Below are 19,065 nucleotides of genomic sequence, written 5' to 3'. Positions count from 1 at the left end.
CAATTGCTGCTGATGGCCCGGGTCTCTGGGCCTCCCTAGTCTCTCTCTATCCTCCGTAGAGGCTAGGCCTCATCTCTGATCCTCCTCTTCCTCATCCTCTGCATGCTGACTCAGCACTGAGGGTTTATACACTAACGGCCTCCTTCAGTCATTTCCTGTGGAACAAAATGGCCTCATGGATCATTAATAACAACGGCTCTTGAAGAGGAATGTTTGGATGGCACGACCAAAGCCTGGTGAGCTGTTTCAGACTTCGGCTTGAATGATGGGGATAGGTCCAGTTTTCTCCCTAAGGAGTTTTTCGACAAATCTTGTCATTGATTGGGCGTTTCCTTCCCTCAGCTCGTGGATCCGTACACCAGCTCCAGTGTCTTCCTGAAGTCATCTTTGATTTCTTTCATATTTTCAAGCTTCTCTTGTAGAATTCTTTCGAGCCATGCAGACATGCCAAAACGAAGAGCTGGAGCATTAGAAGAGACGATGGAACTTCAAGGCCCGAAAAAGAAAGATGACGACAACATTCGCAACATCGACTGATGAGACTCGGATGAGACGGGTTGTTTCAGGCCATCCTGACAACATGGGTAGAAAACGGCTTCCTCTGTCTTTGCTCTTCAGATCCTCCTGAGACCTCCGGTGGGTCGGCTGCGATGCTCTCCAAGTCTTTACAAGACAAGATGGCTGCCTCTGTGTTGGTGTGCATTGTTCTTTCTTATTTTGTGTTTGAAATCAGTGTTCTGCTACAGTACCCAGAGCTCTTTCACCAGAGGAGAGCTCATGAACATTAGGAAAACAACCTTTGTACACTTGGTTCCAGCTTTCCTCACCTCGTCCGTGGATTTACTGGATATTCTACTGGAAGGTTCCCTCACCTTCGTCCATGCAGTGAAATGCCGGAGGAGAGGGAAACGTGCCGGCGTGGACTTCGAACACGACTACCGGCAATATTTCTCTCCACTGTGCAACAAACTGGATGAACTGCAGCTACTGGTGGAAAAAGCAGAGACGTTTCTTCCGTTTTGTGTTTCAGAGACACTGCTGTGTGGATCGGTACCGGACTGGCAGGATTCCAGCTTTCAGAGCGGACCGCGACTCTGGCCAGATGATAGGTGGAGGCATCTGCTTCTACACTAACAGCGGCTGGTGACAGTGATCGAACAGTATTGCTCTCCTGATCTGGAATATTTTATCATGAACTGCAAACCTCGTGATCATTCGCTCTGCAGAGAAGCTGACTGGCTGCAACCAGCTGTTCGCCGCCAGGTCCATGAGGCATGAAGGAAAGATGGCGGCTGACTCCTCCCATCCCGGTCACAAACTCTTGGAGACGCTTCCATCTGGCAAGAGGCTTCAGTCCATCAGGACCAAAACTTCACGCCATAGAAAGTTTTTTCTCTCATCAACATGGCCCGGGAACCCCCATGACTCTGAAACTGGTTCAGCCTTGTACGTGTAAACCTACATGGCAATAAACCAGATTCTGACTCGTGTTAACGCAAGTCCAGTTTTAAAGATTCTGTAGTCAAAGTTCTACTGAAGAGAAAACGTAAGGAACGGTCTAAATGTCCATTTTCATGCGGTTGTCCCTGGATGTAATCTATGTTCTGTAACGGTTGTGTCTGTGGTTACAGAAACTCCAGATAGCGCGTCCATAAAAGCCTCTTCAATGCATCGAACACGTTAAAATCCTCAGTTTTATAATGAAAATATGAAAAGATTCAGGGTTAGTTAATACTCTGTTCCAGCACCAGCTTCTTTAGAACCACATTTCCCTTATTTTTCCTTTATGTCTTCGTCATATTCGGACTGTTCTTATGGTTCCCTTGATGCTGAGGTTATATCTTTCTGTTTAATGAAACCAAACTGCTCAGTGTTTCCTCTTTTCGAAAGCTGCACCAGTGAATCGGATGAAAGATTCTGGTCTAATCAGTGTGGGGATAAAATAGATTTTAGTCATGCAGCAGCAGATGTGGCCGTATTTGCTGGGAAGATGTTAACTGCAAAGAGGGAGGGCTTTGGTGTCTGGATAGTCCGTGTCTGAGGATTTAGTTGTCCTGGGGAGTGTATATAGGTACAGTTCTGTTACACAGAGCAAATGGACCTTATCTGTGTCAACAGACTCCATTAGGAACTTGGCCAGCGATATCCCACCCAGAACCTTCTGCTGATCTTAATATCTTGACCGATCTCCATCAGCATTTCAGAATCACCTCTATAATCCAGGTAAATGACCCTGGTGAACCAACCTTTCCTTGGTCTAAACCTGCTGAATCCAGACAAGACTCTGGTTGGTGTCAGAAAACAGACATGATTTTATTTCCAAGGCTAATGTCTCTGCTGCACCGCTAGCAGGTCCATGCATGATTAGCCAACCTCATAATACTGGTCCCAGGAATAAAGGATGCTAACCTCCCAAATCATGAACGAGATTTGAGACCAGTATCCTGCTCAGTAATGACTATAAGCTCTGATCTGAACTCATATAAATACCCACAGACTGAAGACTGGGATACCTCGGATCATTTCAGACACATAATCAGGCTTTTTGAAAGGACGGTCAATTCCCAACGAAATCTGCTACCTGATTAGAATTACCTGAAGACAAAGGTTTGATTTTGTTCTGAGATTTATTTAAAGCCTTCAACACTATTTAACATGAATTCCTGTTTCACACTTTGGATTTATTTAGTTTTGGACCCAACTTTCTAAGTTTAATTTGAACCCTAAGTGGACACAAACAATGTAATCTCACGGCCACGTGGCATCACTGCTGGACGTACAGAAGGTGGTCCCATCTCTGCTTTACTCTTCATCGCTGCAGCAGAAACGTTATCAGGGTGTTATTTAGGGTAAACCTCACAACATAAAGCTGTAATGGAAGCGCTTCCTCAGCATTTCATCCTGTTATATAATTTCCTTCTAAATATGGTTAATCTTCAGCTTCCTTGTTAGTCAGTGGACAGCCAGCTACTGATGCAGGTTCGTCTGGTTGTCCCATATCATTCCACCTGGTTTCTAAGCATAGACATAATAAACACAGATGCCTCATTACACGCTGGAGCGTGAAGCAGCATCGCTGCCATATTGGATGGATGTCTGCATTCCAGGGTAGCTTCAGAGCCAAGCGAAGTCAAGACAGCACCAGAACTATGCCCGTATTTTGTGTAGCTTATGGTTGCAATAACCAACACAATGCTGAAAGCCGATTGCGTGGTGTTACCTTTCACAAGTAAGACTAAATAATTTAAGTTGTTTGACCATTTTATAATACGTCATTGTAACTACCGTCATTTTGGCTATCAACGAAATGCTAATGAAAGAAACTGGTATTCGATGTTGTCTACAAGTCTACAAAGTTCTTTACTTACTTACTTCTAAGCGAGAACGTCTCAAGCCAGAAATGAAGCAGGAGGGCAGCGTAGTTGTGAGCTAGTCAGACTTCTGGGAGTCCAGCTGCCGCCATGTCATGCTAGACGTTGTGCATCTATCTCCTGCTGTTTTTTCTCCTCTTTTTCCCCTTGACATTTCGAAGGATTCCCAGTGAGAGATTTGAGGCAGCAGTGGGAATCTGCAGTAAGAAGGAGGTCTGAGCCCTGTGTGAACACTGGAGAGATGGTTGGGTTTAGAGATGACCTCCTAAGAGCTGGTGTATTTTTACTCATCGTACGTGCAGAGATGACTCATATTTAAAACAAAAGTTTAGAACACACTTTGTTCTTTTTATATTTAACATCAGCTCTTCCGCGTGTCCAAGGATGATTGATTTGTTGTGTATTACAGTACTCTGTGGGATACTACGAGCTTTTCAGGTTGTTTTTAATTAAGTTATTTTCTTATATTTTATCCAGTAGCATCTCCTGAAAGTGAACCTCAGCCCAGTGACATTTGTATTTTATCCCATAGAGCTGTAAGCATCGTGGCTCTGGTCATATATAAACCTCTTCCTTACTTTCTGCAACTCTTTTAAGACATACTCACATATAAATGAATGAACACACACACACCCTTTCTCTTTTTCCCATAGTCCTGGTCCTGGCAGGGATGTTACGGTTATGAAATTAAGAGCATCTGCAGAGCTCTGCTCCTCATCATTGTGAGAGGTTTCATATAAACATCACTGGAAAGATTTTCATTCTTCAGTCTACCAGGACCTCCTGTGATGATTGATACTTTTTAAACACACTGGTTAGAATACTTCAGACACTTGAGTCCTACATCCTACGTTGTGCAACAAACAGGGAACTGATGCAAAGTTTTGAGCTTGAATGTTGTATTTTCACTGTTTTTTGAAAGTTTTGGAAAACAGAAAGGTCGGTGGGTGCAGAGCCAGGGCTCAACACAGAAGGCAGCGTGAAGAAGACCCTGCTGGCGCTGTGGTCCTCATGCTGCATGCCATGGCCATCAAAAAACATGTCCAGTACAATCCATACACCCAGAAAATGTCTGGATATGTGGGTATGTGGGTATGGCATGGATGCGACCGATGTAGCCATGGAGGTGCTTGTTTTATGGCAGTTGGCTTACAGGTGAACCGGAAAGCTCCGGCTACCTCACAAAGTGTCTGTCACCAGACACAGAAGATTCTGGTTGTTCATGCTCTGGAGGAATTGCATGAATGTGGCATAAAAAAGCTGTAAGACAATGGATGGGTTTGCCTCCGATATCAACATGTGCAACCAGCTCGGGTGGCAGCTGAAGGAAAACCCGCTGAAGACCTTCAAACATCCAGTGACTGCTGAAAGGGTGTTCGTGTTGATGGATGCTTGTCACGTTACAGGCTTACAGCCTGATAACCAGCTTCCCTGGAAAATCACTGCTCCAGTGTTTGTTTGTTTGTTTTTTATGTAAATAAAGTTTATACTGAGACAAAGGTGGGCACTTCTGTTTTATATTAATTTATTATCCAATAAATAATCTCAGACTGTACACCATGAATAAATCAAATCATCTTCAGACTCCAACTCGTTTACTCACAAAGGAAAAACAAGCTTATATTTCAATATGTGATCAATTGATAAATAGACCCCGAGCTGATCTGTCTACACCGGCTTGATCGCGCGGGTAGCGGTACAGACGCGCGAGACAGGCAGCCATCTTCTTTCTTTCTTTACTTTCTATTCTTACAGCCCCGAACCTAAACGAGGGAAATCCTGTCACACGCGCTAACACCACACCTGTACAGGTTGTTGTGTGACTACTGTTCAGTGTAAAAAAACGTTCCGTGTCCAGGTTTTGGGGAAATTTTATCTCGGAAGCGCTAGCTAACTTAGCATAGCAGGCTAACACGATAGCTGGCTGAGATAAATGCCTGCTGGTCCTGAATGAAAAAATGCATCTCCAAACACAAATGCTTAATATATAAAATAAAACAGGTTCTGTACTAAAGGCTTATTTTCCGAACCATTCATTAGTAATTAGTAGGCATGGTCACGTTAGTAGATGATGGAACTGAATATGTTTTAATCAGGCAGGGAAGGGCACCCGGGTCTTTCCACCCTTGTCATCCATGTTGCTTGAAACAGAAAGGAAGGAGCTCTGGGTGTGTACTGTCGACATCTTCGCTGTATTTTCTTCGTGTTGAGTAGCAGACATGGTTGGACGGATCGTTCCTCTCCTCGCGCTGCTCGCGGTGATGAGCGGCGCGCGGGCCCAGAGTAAAGCAGCATTTTTCGCGGTCGGTGACCCGCTCGTTCTCAAGCCTCCGTCGCAAAAGACTCCCATCACCAGCATAACATGGAAGCACAAAGGGAACATTGTGACAGAGTGGATCAAAGACCAGCTTCCACTGAAGGATTATGGCGACTTTAGAAACCGAACGTCTCTGGACTTAAACACCGCAGAGCTGACGATAAAAAACACGACGTCTGCTGACGCCGGACAGTTCGAGGTGGAGATCAACAACAAAGTCCTGGAGGAGAAATACCAGGCGGAGGCCATCAAGAAGGTACCCAAACCTGAAGTAATTCTGAGAACCCTGACATGCACCGAGACCTCACCAAGCTGCAACCTGAGCTGCGGCGGAGCCCCTGAAAGACCCGAACTCGTCTCCTATTCCTGGAAGAGAGGAAACGGACAGTGGGCAAAGTCAGACAAGAACCTGAACATCAACAATGATGAGCAAACACAAGCTTTTGAGACATTTTCCTGCAAAATGGAAAATCCAGTCAGTCAAGAGGAAAGCGAACCCTTCAAAAATCCCTTCTTCAAACCACCACCACAGGCCCCCGTAGCTGGGATTGTTGGGGGCGTCATCGCCGTCACAGCAATGGTTGGAGCTGGAGTTGCTGCATTTTTTAAGAGAGACAAACTGAAATCTATGTTCAGCAGGGAAGAGGGGGCTGCATCACCAAAGGACCGCGAAAACCCTGCTGAGCATGAAAAACTTAAAGAGACCAACTGTGACGGTCACTGAAACTGGTCCTACTGCTACATGCCTACATGCTAACATGCTACATGCCAACATGCTACATGCTAACATGTTACATGCTTACATGCTAACATGTTACATGCCAACATGCTACATGCTAACATGCTACATGCTAACATGCCAGGTGGTGTTGGCTCCCACATCCATCAGACAGGATTCAACTTCATTCTCGGGACATTTTCATTTTTTCTTTCTTCTTGACAATCATATATCACTCGTTCAGACGCATGGAAATGTTGAAGCATGAAAGTCCAGAAAAAGTTCTGACTTTTTTATCCTTTCTGTCCGGAGAAACGCAGCAGCAGAGGAATGATTGCTTGAGTTAAAATATCAGCAGCTGCACGAAGAAATAGTCTGCGTCCAGCTAAATCTGTGGGTCGAACCTCTTAATACAAATAACGATGGGTGGATATTATATACATGGCTAAAAAGAAGTAATATGGTGTAAAAATGAAAAAAGATGATAGTAAATGGGCATCAAGGGGTTAAATTTGGCCTTGAAATGAACTTGTTAAGGTCACAGTTAAAAAAGCCCATTTTACTCGCTGCTTCTCAGCTCTGTTTTATTTACTGTTAAAGCTTTTAGTTTTCTGCAGTAAAAATAAGAATCTGCTGAATAATTTTGAGCTGAATTGTCTAAATTCCTGTGGGTGTGGGTGTAGTCAAACCAGCTGTGTTTCTGTCATTTCCACCACCAGATGTGCTGCAAACAGCTGCCTGGAAAGAATGAGCAGAAAATCCAACCACACCTCTTCTATCTGAAACGAGAGGCCTCAGAAATGATGTCCAGCCCTGAAAATGCTGGTTTATTTGATCCGGTCAGGTTTTAGTAGTTATAAATCATTTTAAGATAAAATGCTTTAAATGTCACGCATATGCAAAATTGGGAAGATTACAAAGAACTTTGAGACGTTAGTTTTTAACGTTTTGTACAACAGCTTTGTTCAGTTTCCATTCAGTTCAGATATAGAACATAAATGTGAACAGACATGCTTGCTTTTAAAAGAAAATGAGATGTTCAGCCTTAACAGGAAGCTCTTGGAGAGCGTTTTCAGCTTCTGATGTGATTGTAAGTTTTAAACTTTTGTGTTCTTGTGCTTTAAATCGAGAAAAAGTATAAACGCCGCTTTTATTTTGTAACTTATTGTGTTAAATATTTGTACAATTTCAGTATCATTTTAGTGCCTTTTGAATAAATCTTATACCAACACGAAACCCTTTGCATGAGTTCTGGTTAAAATAATAAGAATAAAAAAATGGTGGCGTTTGGAGCGAAACCGGAAGTGATTGCAGATTACGCTCCTACGTCGTGACGCACCCGCTTCCTCTTTGGTAGCGATGCTAACTCGGAGAGCTACCTGGTCGCTCCACCTGGGATGGATATAGAAGCAGCTTTTCAGGTTGTTGGCGAGTTTGGGCCTTACCAGAAGCGAGCGGTGACGGTCCTCGTCCTGTCGCAGGTTGGTGGTTAGACGATGAAAGTTTTAACGGAGAGAAACGAGATGCACGCGACGTGTGTGTATGTTAGCGACGCGGCGCTACGTGGCTTTCAGACGCTGCTGGGAGGCAGGTTAATGTACTTTACAAGAATAAATACAATCTGCAGCTTCCCGTTTGTTGAAAATAATTAGCGCCCATAAAGATGTGAAACAGTTGTTGGATTTATAGCGAAGTTGTTGCTAACATCTCTGTTTTAGACTGGAATATTAATTAGAACGAATTCGTATAAATTAGTAACTTTCAGTTTATATATTCGGAGTATTCAAGGTTAATATATGATGATTTAACATTTAAATAGGTCATCAGATGAAATGTGACCCCATGGTTCGTCAGTGAAGTTAGCTTCTGATTGGACATGAACATAAAGAACTAATACAGTTTTTTGGAGGACCCTGACCCCCACAGGACCAGATCCGACCCTTACGCCCACAGGACCAGATCCTACTGAAAACATACACAATCTTTAAATCTGGACTGAATTAATCTATAGTGGATATGGATTTGTTATCATACTCGTTGTGAAAATGCAAGTAAGGGTCAGTTTGTGGGTCTTTAGGGCATCAGACCACTTTAGACCAGGACCTGCTCAAAACCTACAAGACCTGCACTCTTCAAATCTGGACAGAATCATCCTGCCGATCATGTAGATTAATTTCCACCAAGTTTCTGATTAATGGACCTTTTTCTTCAGGCAGATTGTAGTCCAGAGATGAGATGTTCATACGTAAAAAGAATTAGGAAATAAAATAATAAAAAATCTGTTTATTATTTCCAACAAGCAGAAACATCATTTCTGCTGCTTTTCCTCGTGCATGTGTGTTTTTGGTCTGCTGGGAGCTGTGCTGGTTTCCAGTCTACCTCCCTCTGGCCTCCCGGTCCAGAGCTGGCCTTCTTGATCCGGTTTGTTCGGTTTCTTCCTCCCCACGGCAGGCGTGCTGCTGCTCCAGCAGGCCTCTCCATAAAACATGACCGATGCCACCACTGCGTCAACAAAGGTCTTCAGGAGCGCCCCCTGCAGGCCAGAAGACCTCGGTCTCCTCAGCAGGTAAAGTCTGCTCTGGCCTCGTCTCGGAACAGCGACCGGTCCAGTTTACTTCTCAGGTGAACACCCGGGTACTCCAGGTATCTATATCCAGTTCCTGGATATTCACGTGTTCACCACCAGTGGACGTTATTATTGGTCTGATGTGGTTTGGATGCCAAACAACCACAAAAGGGCCGTTTGTTAAAAGTAGAATAATAAATCGAAGTGATCTATAAGCTGTAAAAAAAAATTCAGTCCAGGTTTGAGCATCCTTAGTGTTGCAGTTTTTGAGCAGGACCTGGCCCCTGAAAGAGCGTTCAATGGCCCTTTACGCTTGTTGGCGCCGACGCTAACCTGGGGGTCTTCCAGGTGTACATGGCCTTCCAGTCCATGCTGATAGTCCTGGTCGGGTCCACGCCGGAGTACCGGGTTGAGCCGCAGGACGGCGGCGGCCAGTTCAGCCCAGAGGAGCTACCGCAACACGTCACCTTCACAGAGGACGTCGACTCCATCGTCACTGAGGTGAGGAAGCCGTACACGCGAACACATCGTCCAATCAGATCACCGCGTCCTGAAACCCTGCTGGTCTGGTTTCCCAGTGGTTCCTCGTCAAGCAGCAGGCCTACAAGGTCAGCCTCGCTGGATCGCTCTTCTTCGCCGGGCTTCTGGTTGGGAATGTTTTCTTCGGTCCCCTCTCCGACAGGATCGGTAGGAGGCCGGTCTACCTGGCAGGTGAGGAAAACCTCATCAGTGGAGGTCTGGAGGATGGGTGGTTGTCAGACGTCCTGTTCTGAGACAGCCGGCAAGTTGACCAGAGTCTGATCAGGAAGGTTGGGATCAATAATCAGCTGATCATCCTGGAATAAAGAAAAATGATTCTAATACATTTTTTATTTCTTTATTCTACCTACGACGATCTATTCTGATTATCTTTAACTATGGATGGATGGATGATGGATGGATGGATGATGGATGGATGGATGGATGGATGATGGATGGATGGATGGATGGATGGATGGATGATGGATGGATGGATGGGTGGATGGATGGATGGATAATGATGGATGGATGGATGGATGGATGGATGGATGGGTGGATTGGTGGATGGATAATGATGGATGGATGGATGGATGGATGATGGATGGATGGATGGATGATGGATGGATGGGTGGATTGGTGGATGGATGATGGATGGATGGATGGGTGGATGGATGGATGGATAATGATGGATGGATGGATGGATGGGTGGATTGGTGGATGGATGGATGGATAATGATGGATGGATGGATGGATGGATGGATAATGATGGATGGATGGATGGTGGATGGATGGATGATGGATGGATGGATGGTGGATGGATGGATGGATGGATGGATGGATGGATAATGATGGATGGATGGTGGATGGATGGATAATGATGGATGGATGGATGGTGGATGGATGGGTGGATTGGTGGATGGATGGATGATGGATGGATGGATGGATGGTGGATGGATGGATGGATAATGATGGATGGATGGATGGGTGGATTGGTGGATGGATGGATGGATGGATGATGGATGGATGGGTGGATTGGTGGATGGATGGATGGATGGGTGAATTGGTGGATGGATGGATGGGTGGATTGGTGGATGGATGGGTGGATTGGTGGATGGATGGATGGATGGTGAATGGATGGATGGATAATGATGGATGGATGGATGGATTGGTGGATGGATAATGATGGATGGATGGATGGATGGGTGGATTGGTGGATGGATGGATGGGTGGATTGGTGGATGGATGGATGGATGGATGGTGGATGGATGGATGGATAATGATGGATGGATGGATGGATGGGTGGATTGGTGGATGGATGGATGGGTGGATTGGTGGATGGATGGATGGATGGTGGATGGATGGATGGATGGATAATGATGGATGGATGGATGGGTGGATTGGTGGATGTATTTGTGGGCAGGCACATTGTCAGACGACCCTGACCTGCTGGTGGTTTCTGCCATTACGCTGCAGTTGTTACAGGAGAGATTATAAAGTGTCTGAATGAGCTAATTTTAGCCAAAACCAGTAGAAACAAGTCCAACAGGCCTCTGTTACTGTTTAAAAGTCCAGATCAGAGATTTCTCGCGCCGGTATGGCTGGCCGATACCGCGATGTCCTCCATGTTCATGGTTAAAGACAGCTGGAGGCTTCTGTACAACACCTGGCATGTTAATACCCACCTCAACACTCACCTCTGCAACTGTTAAAATACACATGCAGATGTACAAATAATGATCAAACTAAAATGTTCCCTCTGAACATAACAAAGCCGTTCAGCTGGAGCGTCTCATTCCAGTTAGAAATCTCAGCTGTAGAACATCTGCATCCTGCTTTACGAGCAGCAGGAAATCACAAGGTGCGTGAACTTTGTAAAAATCATCGGCAGGCTCCTCATCGATGTCCTTCATCAAATGTGAAATGCTGTGGAAGCTGCACGCCAGCAGCCTCGTCCCGGTTCATCCTCTGGATGGATCTGGAAAGAGGACCCGGTGCAGAGGAGGAGGCCTCGCTGCCCGCTGGTAGATCCTGTGGTGGCCTGGAATATTCCAGACTCCATAGGAAGAAGCTGGGAGAAGGAAACGTTTTACAACATCCACATCCCACAGTTCCTGGTGTAGAGACATAAAGGAAAATAAAACCTCTTCTACTCCTCCTCTAGTCCTCTTCTTCCTCCCCCTTTCTCCAGGTCTGTTTTTTGAGGTGGTCTTCGGGTACGTGACTGCCTTGGCGCCCAGCTATGAGGTCTTTGCTGCATCTCGTCTCCTGGTGGGTCTGATGAACGGCGGCATCGGCCTGGTCTGCTTCGTCCTCATCCAGGAGTACGTGGGGAAGTCCTACTGGGCCCTGACTGGTACGAGAACTCTTCACCAGTAACACCGAACTGTCCTGGTCTTCATGTCTGTCATCAGCTGGTCTTCTTTCCTTCAGGAACGTTGGCCAGCATGACCTTCGCCGTCGGCATCGCCCTGTTCGGACCTCTAGGATACTTCATCCGGCCCTGGAGGAGCCTGGCAACGGTGGCCAACTCCTCCGGTGTCCTGTTCTTCCTGCTGGCGGTGTGAGTACCAGCACATGAAACCAGTAAAGACCAGGTGGAGGTGGGATGAAACAAGTATAGGAACCAGTATAGAATGTAGGAGGATGTGTAACATCAGATCTTTCTAAGGATTCTGGAGCTGAACTGGGATCTGAACCATGTGAAAACCAGGTCTCACTTCTTCCTGGACCCCAGTTCAGGTTTGGATGGAGTCCAGGTTCTCTGGAGGACTGGGATCTGTGGTGGAGGCTGATCCACCAGATGAAGATCCGCTCTGACTCCAGCTGCTGCCATCTTGTTTAAATGTGCAGATGAAGCATGTCCTTCTCCCTCTGTCCTGCAGCAACCTTCCAGAGTCTCCTCGGTGGTTGTATTCCCAGGGCCAGACGGAGCGAGCCGAACAGGTAAAGATGGAGATAAAACGTTAAAACGATAAAACGTTAAAACCATAAAACGTTAAAACGTTAAAACCATAAAACATTAAAACCATAAAACGTTAAAACCATAAAACGTTAAAACCATAAAACGTTAAAACCATAAAACGTTAAAACGATAAAACGATAAAACGCTAAAACGTTAAAACCATAAAACGTTAAAACGATAACGATAAAACGCTAAAACGTTAAAACCATAAAACGTTAAAACGTTAAAACCATAAAACGTTAAAACCATAAAACGCTAAAACGTTAAATGATAAAACGTTAAATGATAAAATGTTAAAGTGATAAAACGATAAAACCTTAAAACGATAAAACGTTAAATGATAAAACGCTGAAGTGATAAAACGTTAAAACGATAAAACGTTAAAATGATAAAACGCTAAAACGTTAAAAGATAAAACGTTGAAGTGATAAAATGATCAAACGTTAAAACGATAAAACGTTAACGCTAAAACGCTAAAACTTTAAAACGCTAAAACGTTAAAATGATAAAACGCTAAAACGTTAAATGATAAAACGCTAAAACGTTAAATGATAAAACGTTGAAGTGATAAAACGATAAAACGTTAAAACGATAAAACGCTAAAACGTTAAAACGTTAAAACTATAAAACGCTAAATGATAAAACGTTGAAATGATAAAACGTTAAAACGATAAAACGCTAAAACATTAAACCGTTAAAATGTTAAATGATAAAACGTTAAAACGATAAAACTTTAAAACGATAAAATATTAAACCGTTAAAACTCTAAAACGTTAAATGATAAAACGATAAAACGCTAAAACATTAAATGATAAAACGATAAAACTCTAAAACGATAAAACATTAAACCGTTAAAACGCTAAAACGTTAAATGATAAAACGTTAAAACAATAAAACGTTAAAACGATGAAACGATAAAACGTTGAAACGATAAAACGTTGAAACGATAAAACGTTGAAACGATAAAACGTTAGAACGATAAAACGTTAGAACGATAAAACGTTAAAACGATAAAACGTTGAAACGATAAAACGATAAAACGTTAAAACAATAAAACGTTAAAACAATAAAACGTTGAAACGTTAAAACGATAAAACGTTAAAACGATAAAACGTTGAAACGATAAAACGTTAAAACGATAAAACGTTGAAACAATAAAACGTTAAAACGATAAAACGTTAAAACAATAAAACGTTGAAACGATAAAACGTTAAAACACTAAAACGTTGAAACAATAAAACGTTGAAACGATAAAACGTTAAAACAATAAAACGTTGAAACGATGAAACGTTAAAACAATAAAACGTTAAAACATTAAAACGTTAAAACGTTAAAACGTTGGTGTTCACTGGGCACCGGGTTAGACATGAGACCAGTTTATGAAGCTGTTACACCACCACCGTGCTTTAGGCCCTGAAAGGAAAATCACATGATGGTACATTAATATCTTCATTTTAAGGACAATATGAAATATGAAAACAGCCCTTTTCCAGCCAGCTTGACCACTCAAAGAGCTTCACACTGCCAGCCACATTCACACACACACACACACACACCGCAGGGAGGGGGAAGTCGTGAACCACCACCAAAGTTTGGACTGCTGCCCTGAGCCCACAGCACCTGACAAAAGGAAAAACCAAATAAAACGTGACTAACGGGCAACTCATCTGGGGACCAATTAACATGTCCAATTAGGAAACAAGGAACAACAAAAAATTAATACAAAATGATAAAACCAAATAAATTAATAAAAAAACCCAAACAACTGGTTAGAACAACACGAGCCTGCTTGGCCAGGTAGTCCATGGGCTCGGTAGCCCAGCAGAGTCAACGCAGCTTGTGCGGCATTCGGCCGTCAACCCCACGTCCGAACCCAAGCCACCGGATTGGAGGCTGAACCGGCAGAGCAGAAAGCTTCGCAGAGCCAAACGGCAGTAATCCTCCGACGAGCGGTGGTGGGCGGCCGCCCAAGACCTGCCGGAAGCTGAGCAGATAACAATAAAAAAAAGCAGACAACGTACCGGAGCAGATATCCAGCAGCCAGTTTCCTCACCCCAGCAGCCGGTTTTCTCACCCCAGCAGCCGGTTTTTACTCACCCCAGCAACCAGTCGTGCTGCATGGACGCTGGCCCCTTGCAGACAGCACGCCAAGCCAAAAACTCAGCCACGCCAGCCACAACCACCACCGGAGACAGAAGAAAGAGGCCGGCTGGCCAAACACATCCACTTTTTAAAAGCACCGCAAGACTGGCAGCGCCATGTAGCGGCCAGGAGAAAGACAACCTCCGGCCACATCTGTATATAAATAATACAGCTGCTCGTCATAACAGTAGAATATCATGAAAAAGTTAATTTATTTCAGTAATTCCATTGAAAAAGTGAAACTTGTATAATGTCGACAATCATTCCTTACAGTCTGAAATATTTCAAATGTTTATTTCTGTTAATATTGGTGATTATAATTATAGAGCCCAGGTTGCTCTGATAGTGGCCTTCATCTCTTCTGTATCGTTGGGTCTGGCGTATCACATCTTCCTCTTCACAATAGCCCATAGATGTTCTACGGGGTTCAGGTCAGGCCACTTTGCTGGCCAGTTAAGAACAGGGACACCATGGTCCTTAAACCAGGTCCTGGTAGCTTTGGTACTGTGTGAAGGTGAAAAGTTCTGCTGGAAAATTAAATCTGCTTCTCCATAAAGTTGGTCAGCGGCAGGAAGCAGGAAGTGGTCTAAAACTTCCTGGTAGACGCTGCGTTGACCGTGGACCTAAGAAAACCCAGTGGACCAACACCAGCAGATGACATGACGCCCAAACCATCACTGACTGGAAACTTGACTCTCCACCTCAACAATGTGGACTCTCTCCTCTTTTCCTCCAGATTTCTAAAGGACGTCAACATTTCCTCATTTCCATCAGAGAACATAACTGTGGACACTCAGCAGCAGTCCAGTCCTTTTTGTCTTTGGTCCAGGTGAGACACTTCTGTCTCTTGTTCCAGAGTGGCTTGACACCAGGAAAGCGACCTCTGAAACCACGTCTTCATACGTCTGTGCTGCTGGTTCCTGAAGCTCTGACTCCAGCTGCAGTCCACTCTTTGTGAATCTCCCCCACATGTTTGAATGGGTTTCGTTCCACATCCCTCTCCAGGGTGCGGTTATCCCTACTGCTTGTACACTTTTTTCTACGCACCTTTTTTCCCCTTCCCCTCTCTGTTAATGTGCTTGGACACAGAGCTCTGTGAACAACCAGCCTCTTTAGCATCGACCTTTGTGTCTTCCCTCCTTGTTCAAGGTGTTGATGCTTGTCTTTTGGACAGCCGTCAGGTCAGCAGTCATCCCCATGATTGTGTAGCCATCAGAACTAAACTGAGACCATTTAAAGGCCTTTGCAGGTGTTTTGAGTTAATTATCTCATTAGTGTGGCACCAGGTGTCTTCAATATCGAACCTTTCAACAATATTCTAATTTTCTGAGATACTCAATTTGGGGTTTTCATTAGTTGTCAGTTATAATCATCAAAATGAAAAGAAAAAACATTTGAAATATGTCAGTCTGTGAGGAATGAATGTCTACATTATACAAGTTTCACTTTTTCATGATATTCTCATTTTATGATGAGCACCTGTATACATATATCTCCCCATGGCCCGGCGGGAACGCGGGACATTCCGGTCGGTTTGAGTGGATTCTGCGGGAACCTGGACGTTCCGGTCGGTTTCAGTGGATCCTGCAGGAACGCTGGACGTTCCGGTCGGTTGGAGTGGATCCTGCGGGAACGCAGGACGTTCCGGTCGGTTTGAGTGGATCCTGCGGGAACGCTGGACGTTCCGGTCGGTTTCAGTGGATCCTGCGGGAACTCTGAACGTTCCGGTCGGTTGGAGTGGATCCTGCGGGAACGCGGGACGTTCCGGTCGGTTTGAGTGGATCCTGCGGGAACGCTGGACGTTCCGGTCTGTTGGAGTGGATCCTGCGGGAACGCGGGACGTTCCGGTCGGTTTGAGTGGATCCTGCGGGAACGCTGGGTTTTCCGGTCGGTTTGAGTGGATCCTGCGGGAAGGCGGGACGTTCCGGTCCGTTTGAGTGGATCCTGCGGGAACGCGGGACATTCCGGTCGGTTTGAGTGGATCCTGCGGGAACGTGGGACGTTCCGGTCGGTTTGAGTGGATCCTGCGGGAACACGGGACATTCCGGTCGGTTTGTGATTGTCTAGTAAAATTCATTGGTTCATAAAATCGTAAAATTCTACATTTAATCTTTCTTTGAAAAACTACAAACTTGATTATATTTTATTTTTTGTAATTGACGTCCTGCTGCTGACATCCCATCTTTAGGTTCTGCGCTACATGGCGATGAGGAACGGCGGCGCAGCCAACAACCTGATGCTGCAGCATGTCGGTGCTGCTAACATCAGTAACCATGGTAACAGACCTTCTGGCGTCCTGCAGCTGCTGATCCATCCGGTCCTCCGCCTGCGGACCATGGTGCTGATGTATGTCTGGTGAGTGCTGACAGAACTCTGATGGCGACAGCCATCTTGGATCAGATGCTGGAAGTAGGGCTGGACGATGAACGGATTTTAAATCACAATCGTGATTTTTATCGTTGCGGTTTGTAAATCACAAAGACAGCAGATAACATGGATTCAGAGTCAGTGTTGGAGTTCATAAAAACCTTTCACTACATCTGCAAGAACTCAGAAGAAGGTTAAAATCTTTATTTAGTTTTTTTAACTTTCTCTTACTTACTTTCCCAAAAGTGTTTTAGCACCAAAAATAAGTTTTATGCAGAATAAAAATTATTGTTACCTTTAAATATTTATCTAATCCTCCTCTTTATAGAAAATTCATTTAGATTGTCACATGTTTTGTTGATTTTTTATAGATTCTTTAAATTCTACAGATCATCTTTCTCTGAAAAATTGTAAGTTTATTTTTAATTTTATATATATTTCTCACCCTATCTCTCAGCTGGTCACTACCCACAGCTCGTGGCCATAGGTGAGGGTAGGAACGTAGATCGACCGGTAAATCGAGAGCTTTGCCTTTTGGCTCAGCTTCTTCTTCACCATGACAGACCAATGTAGAGTCCGCATCACTGCAGACGCTGCACCGATCCACCTGTCCATCTCCCTCCATCCTTCCCTCACTCCTGAACAAGACCCCGAGATACGTGAACACCTCCACTTGGGGCAGGACCCTAATGCAGACCCGGAGAGAGCACTCCACCTTTTTCCGGCTGAGGACCATGGTCTCGGACTTGGAGGTGCTGATTCCAATCCCAGCTGCTTCACACTAGGCTGCGAATCGCTCCAGTGAGAGCTGAAGATCACGGCCCGACGAAGCCAACAGAACCACATCATCCGCAAAGAGCAGAGACCCAATCCTGAGGCCACCGAATCGGATCCCCTCAACACCTCGCCTAGGAATTCTGTCCATAAAAGTTATGTACAGAATCGGTGACAGAGAACAGCCTTGGCGGAGTCCAACCCGCACTGGAAACGATTCTGATTTACTGCCGGCAATGCGGACCAAGCTCCGACACCGGTCGTACAGGGAGCGGACAGTTCGTACAAGCGGGTCCAGCTCTCCATACTCCCGGAGTACTCCCCACAGGAGTCCCCGGGGGACACGGTCGAACGCCTTCTTCAAGTCCACAAAACAGATGTAGACTGGTTGGGCAAACTCCCATGCCCGCTCAAAGACCCTGAAGAGGGTGTAGAGCTGGTCCACTGTTCTACGACCGGGACGAAAACCACACTGCTCCTCCTCAATCCGAGGTTCGACTATCATATGGATCCTCCTCTCCAGCACCCCTGAATAGACCTTACCAGGGAGGCTGAGGAGTGTGATCCCCCTGTAGTTGGACCACACCCTCCGGTCCCCCTTTTTGAAGAGGGGGACCACCACCCCAGTCTGCCAGTCCAGGGAACTGTCCCCGATGTCCACGCGATGCTGCAGAGGCGTGTCAGCCAAGACAGCCCTACAGCATCCAGAGCCTTAAGGAAATCTGGGCGGACCTCATCCACCCCCGGGGCCTTGCCACCGAGGAGCTTTTTAACCACCTCATCGACCTCAGCCCCAGAGATAGGAGAGCCAGCACCAGCTACCCCAGACTCTGCTTCCTCATCGGAAGACGTGTTGGTGGGATTAAGAAGGTCTTTGAAGTATTCCCACCACCACCTCACAACGTCCCGAGTCGAGGTCAGCAGCCCCCCATCCCCACTGTACACAGTGTTGACAGAGCACTGCTTTCCCCTCCTGAGCCGCCTATTGTTGGACCAGAATCTCCTCGAAGCCATCCGGAAGTCATTCTCCATGGCCTCTCCAAACTCCTCCCATGCCCGAGTTTTTGCCTTAGCGACGCCGAAGCTGCGTTCCGCTTAGCCCGCCGATACCCATCAGCTTCCTCTGGAGTCCCACAGGCCAAAAAGGCCTGATAGGACTCCTTCTTCAGCTGGACGGCATCCCTTACTGCTGGTGTCCACCAACAAGTTCGGGGGTTACCGCCACGACAGGCACCGGCGACCTTACGGCCACAGCTGCAGCTGGCCGCCTCGACAATAGAGGCATGGAACACAGTCCACTCAGACTCAATGTCCCCCGCCTCACCCGGG

General features: G+C 45.5%; 2 protein-coding genes across 6 annotated transcripts in view; both read left to right on the top strand.

The window, feature by feature from the left end:
- The first annotated feature begins 5,485 nt into the window (after nucleotides 1–5,485).
- LOC121655318 (natural killer cell receptor 2B4-like) lies at nucleotides 5,486–7,642 on the top strand. 2 transcript variants are annotated; one of them, XM_042009898.1, is made up of 2 exons: nucleotides 5,486–6,333; nucleotides 6,566–7,642. In XM_042009898.1, exons 1-2 carry the CDS (start codon nucleotides 5,591–5,593, stop codon nucleotides 6,672–6,674), a joined length of 852 nt encoding a protein of 283 aa, XP_041865832.1. In that variant the 5' UTR covers nucleotides 5,486–5,590; the 3' UTR covers nucleotides 6,675–7,642. The 2 variants fall into 2 exon arrangements, with proteins under 2 accessions (XP_041865832.1, XP_041865833.1); XM_042009899.1 differs by having other exon boundaries at nucleotides 5,487–7,642.
- A 93-nt stretch (nucleotides 7,643–7,735) lies between these two features.
- Nucleotides 7,736–19,065, top strand: part of slc22a15 (solute carrier family 22 member 15) — a 29,123-nt gene continuing 17,793 nt past the window's right edge. For 3 of the 4 annotated variants that reach the window (XR_006013147.1, XR_006013148.1, XM_042009891.1), the window contains exons 1-7: nucleotides 7,736–7,887; nucleotides 9,321–9,473; nucleotides 9,551–9,683; nucleotides 11,680–11,844; nucleotides 11,922–12,051; nucleotides 12,374–12,434; nucleotides 16,784–16,950. Coding sequence is in view for 2 of the 4 variants with exons in the window: in XM_042009891.1 (XP_041865825.1) it covers nucleotides 7,804–7,887; nucleotides 9,321–9,473; nucleotides 9,551–9,683; nucleotides 11,680–11,844; nucleotides 11,922–12,051; nucleotides 12,374–12,434; nucleotides 16,784–16,950 (893 nt within the window). In the remaining 2 variants the exon portion in view is untranslated. Of the gene's footprint in view, nucleotides 7,888–8,857; nucleotides 8,973–9,320; nucleotides 9,474–9,550; nucleotides 9,684–11,679; nucleotides 11,845–11,921; nucleotides 12,052–12,373; nucleotides 12,435–16,783; nucleotides 16,951–19,065 lie in introns of all 4 variants that reach the window. The other variant, XM_042009892.1, reaches the window with a different exon arrangement.

This window comes from Melanotaenia boesemani, chromosome 16 (genome assembly GCF_017639745.1).
Source record: "Melanotaenia boesemani isolate fMelBoe1 chromosome 16, fMelBoe1.pri, whole genome shotgun sequence".
Taxonomy (NCBI): domain Eukaryota; kingdom Metazoa; phylum Chordata; class Actinopteri; order Atheriniformes; family Melanotaeniidae; genus Melanotaenia; species Melanotaenia boesemani.
This window is presented reverse-complemented; position numbering and strand designations above follow the sequence as displayed.

Bases quoted from the DNA above. Each gene is read 5' to 3' on its own strand.
- LOC121655318 (XM_042009898.1), top strand. From the start codon at position 5,591: ATGGTTGGACGGATCGTTCCTCTCCTCGCGCTGCTCGCGGTGATGAGC. The intron at 6,334-6,565 runs GGGGGCTGCATC...GGTGTTGGCTCC, and splicing joins TCTATGTTCAGCAGGGAAGA to CACATCCATCAGACAGGATT.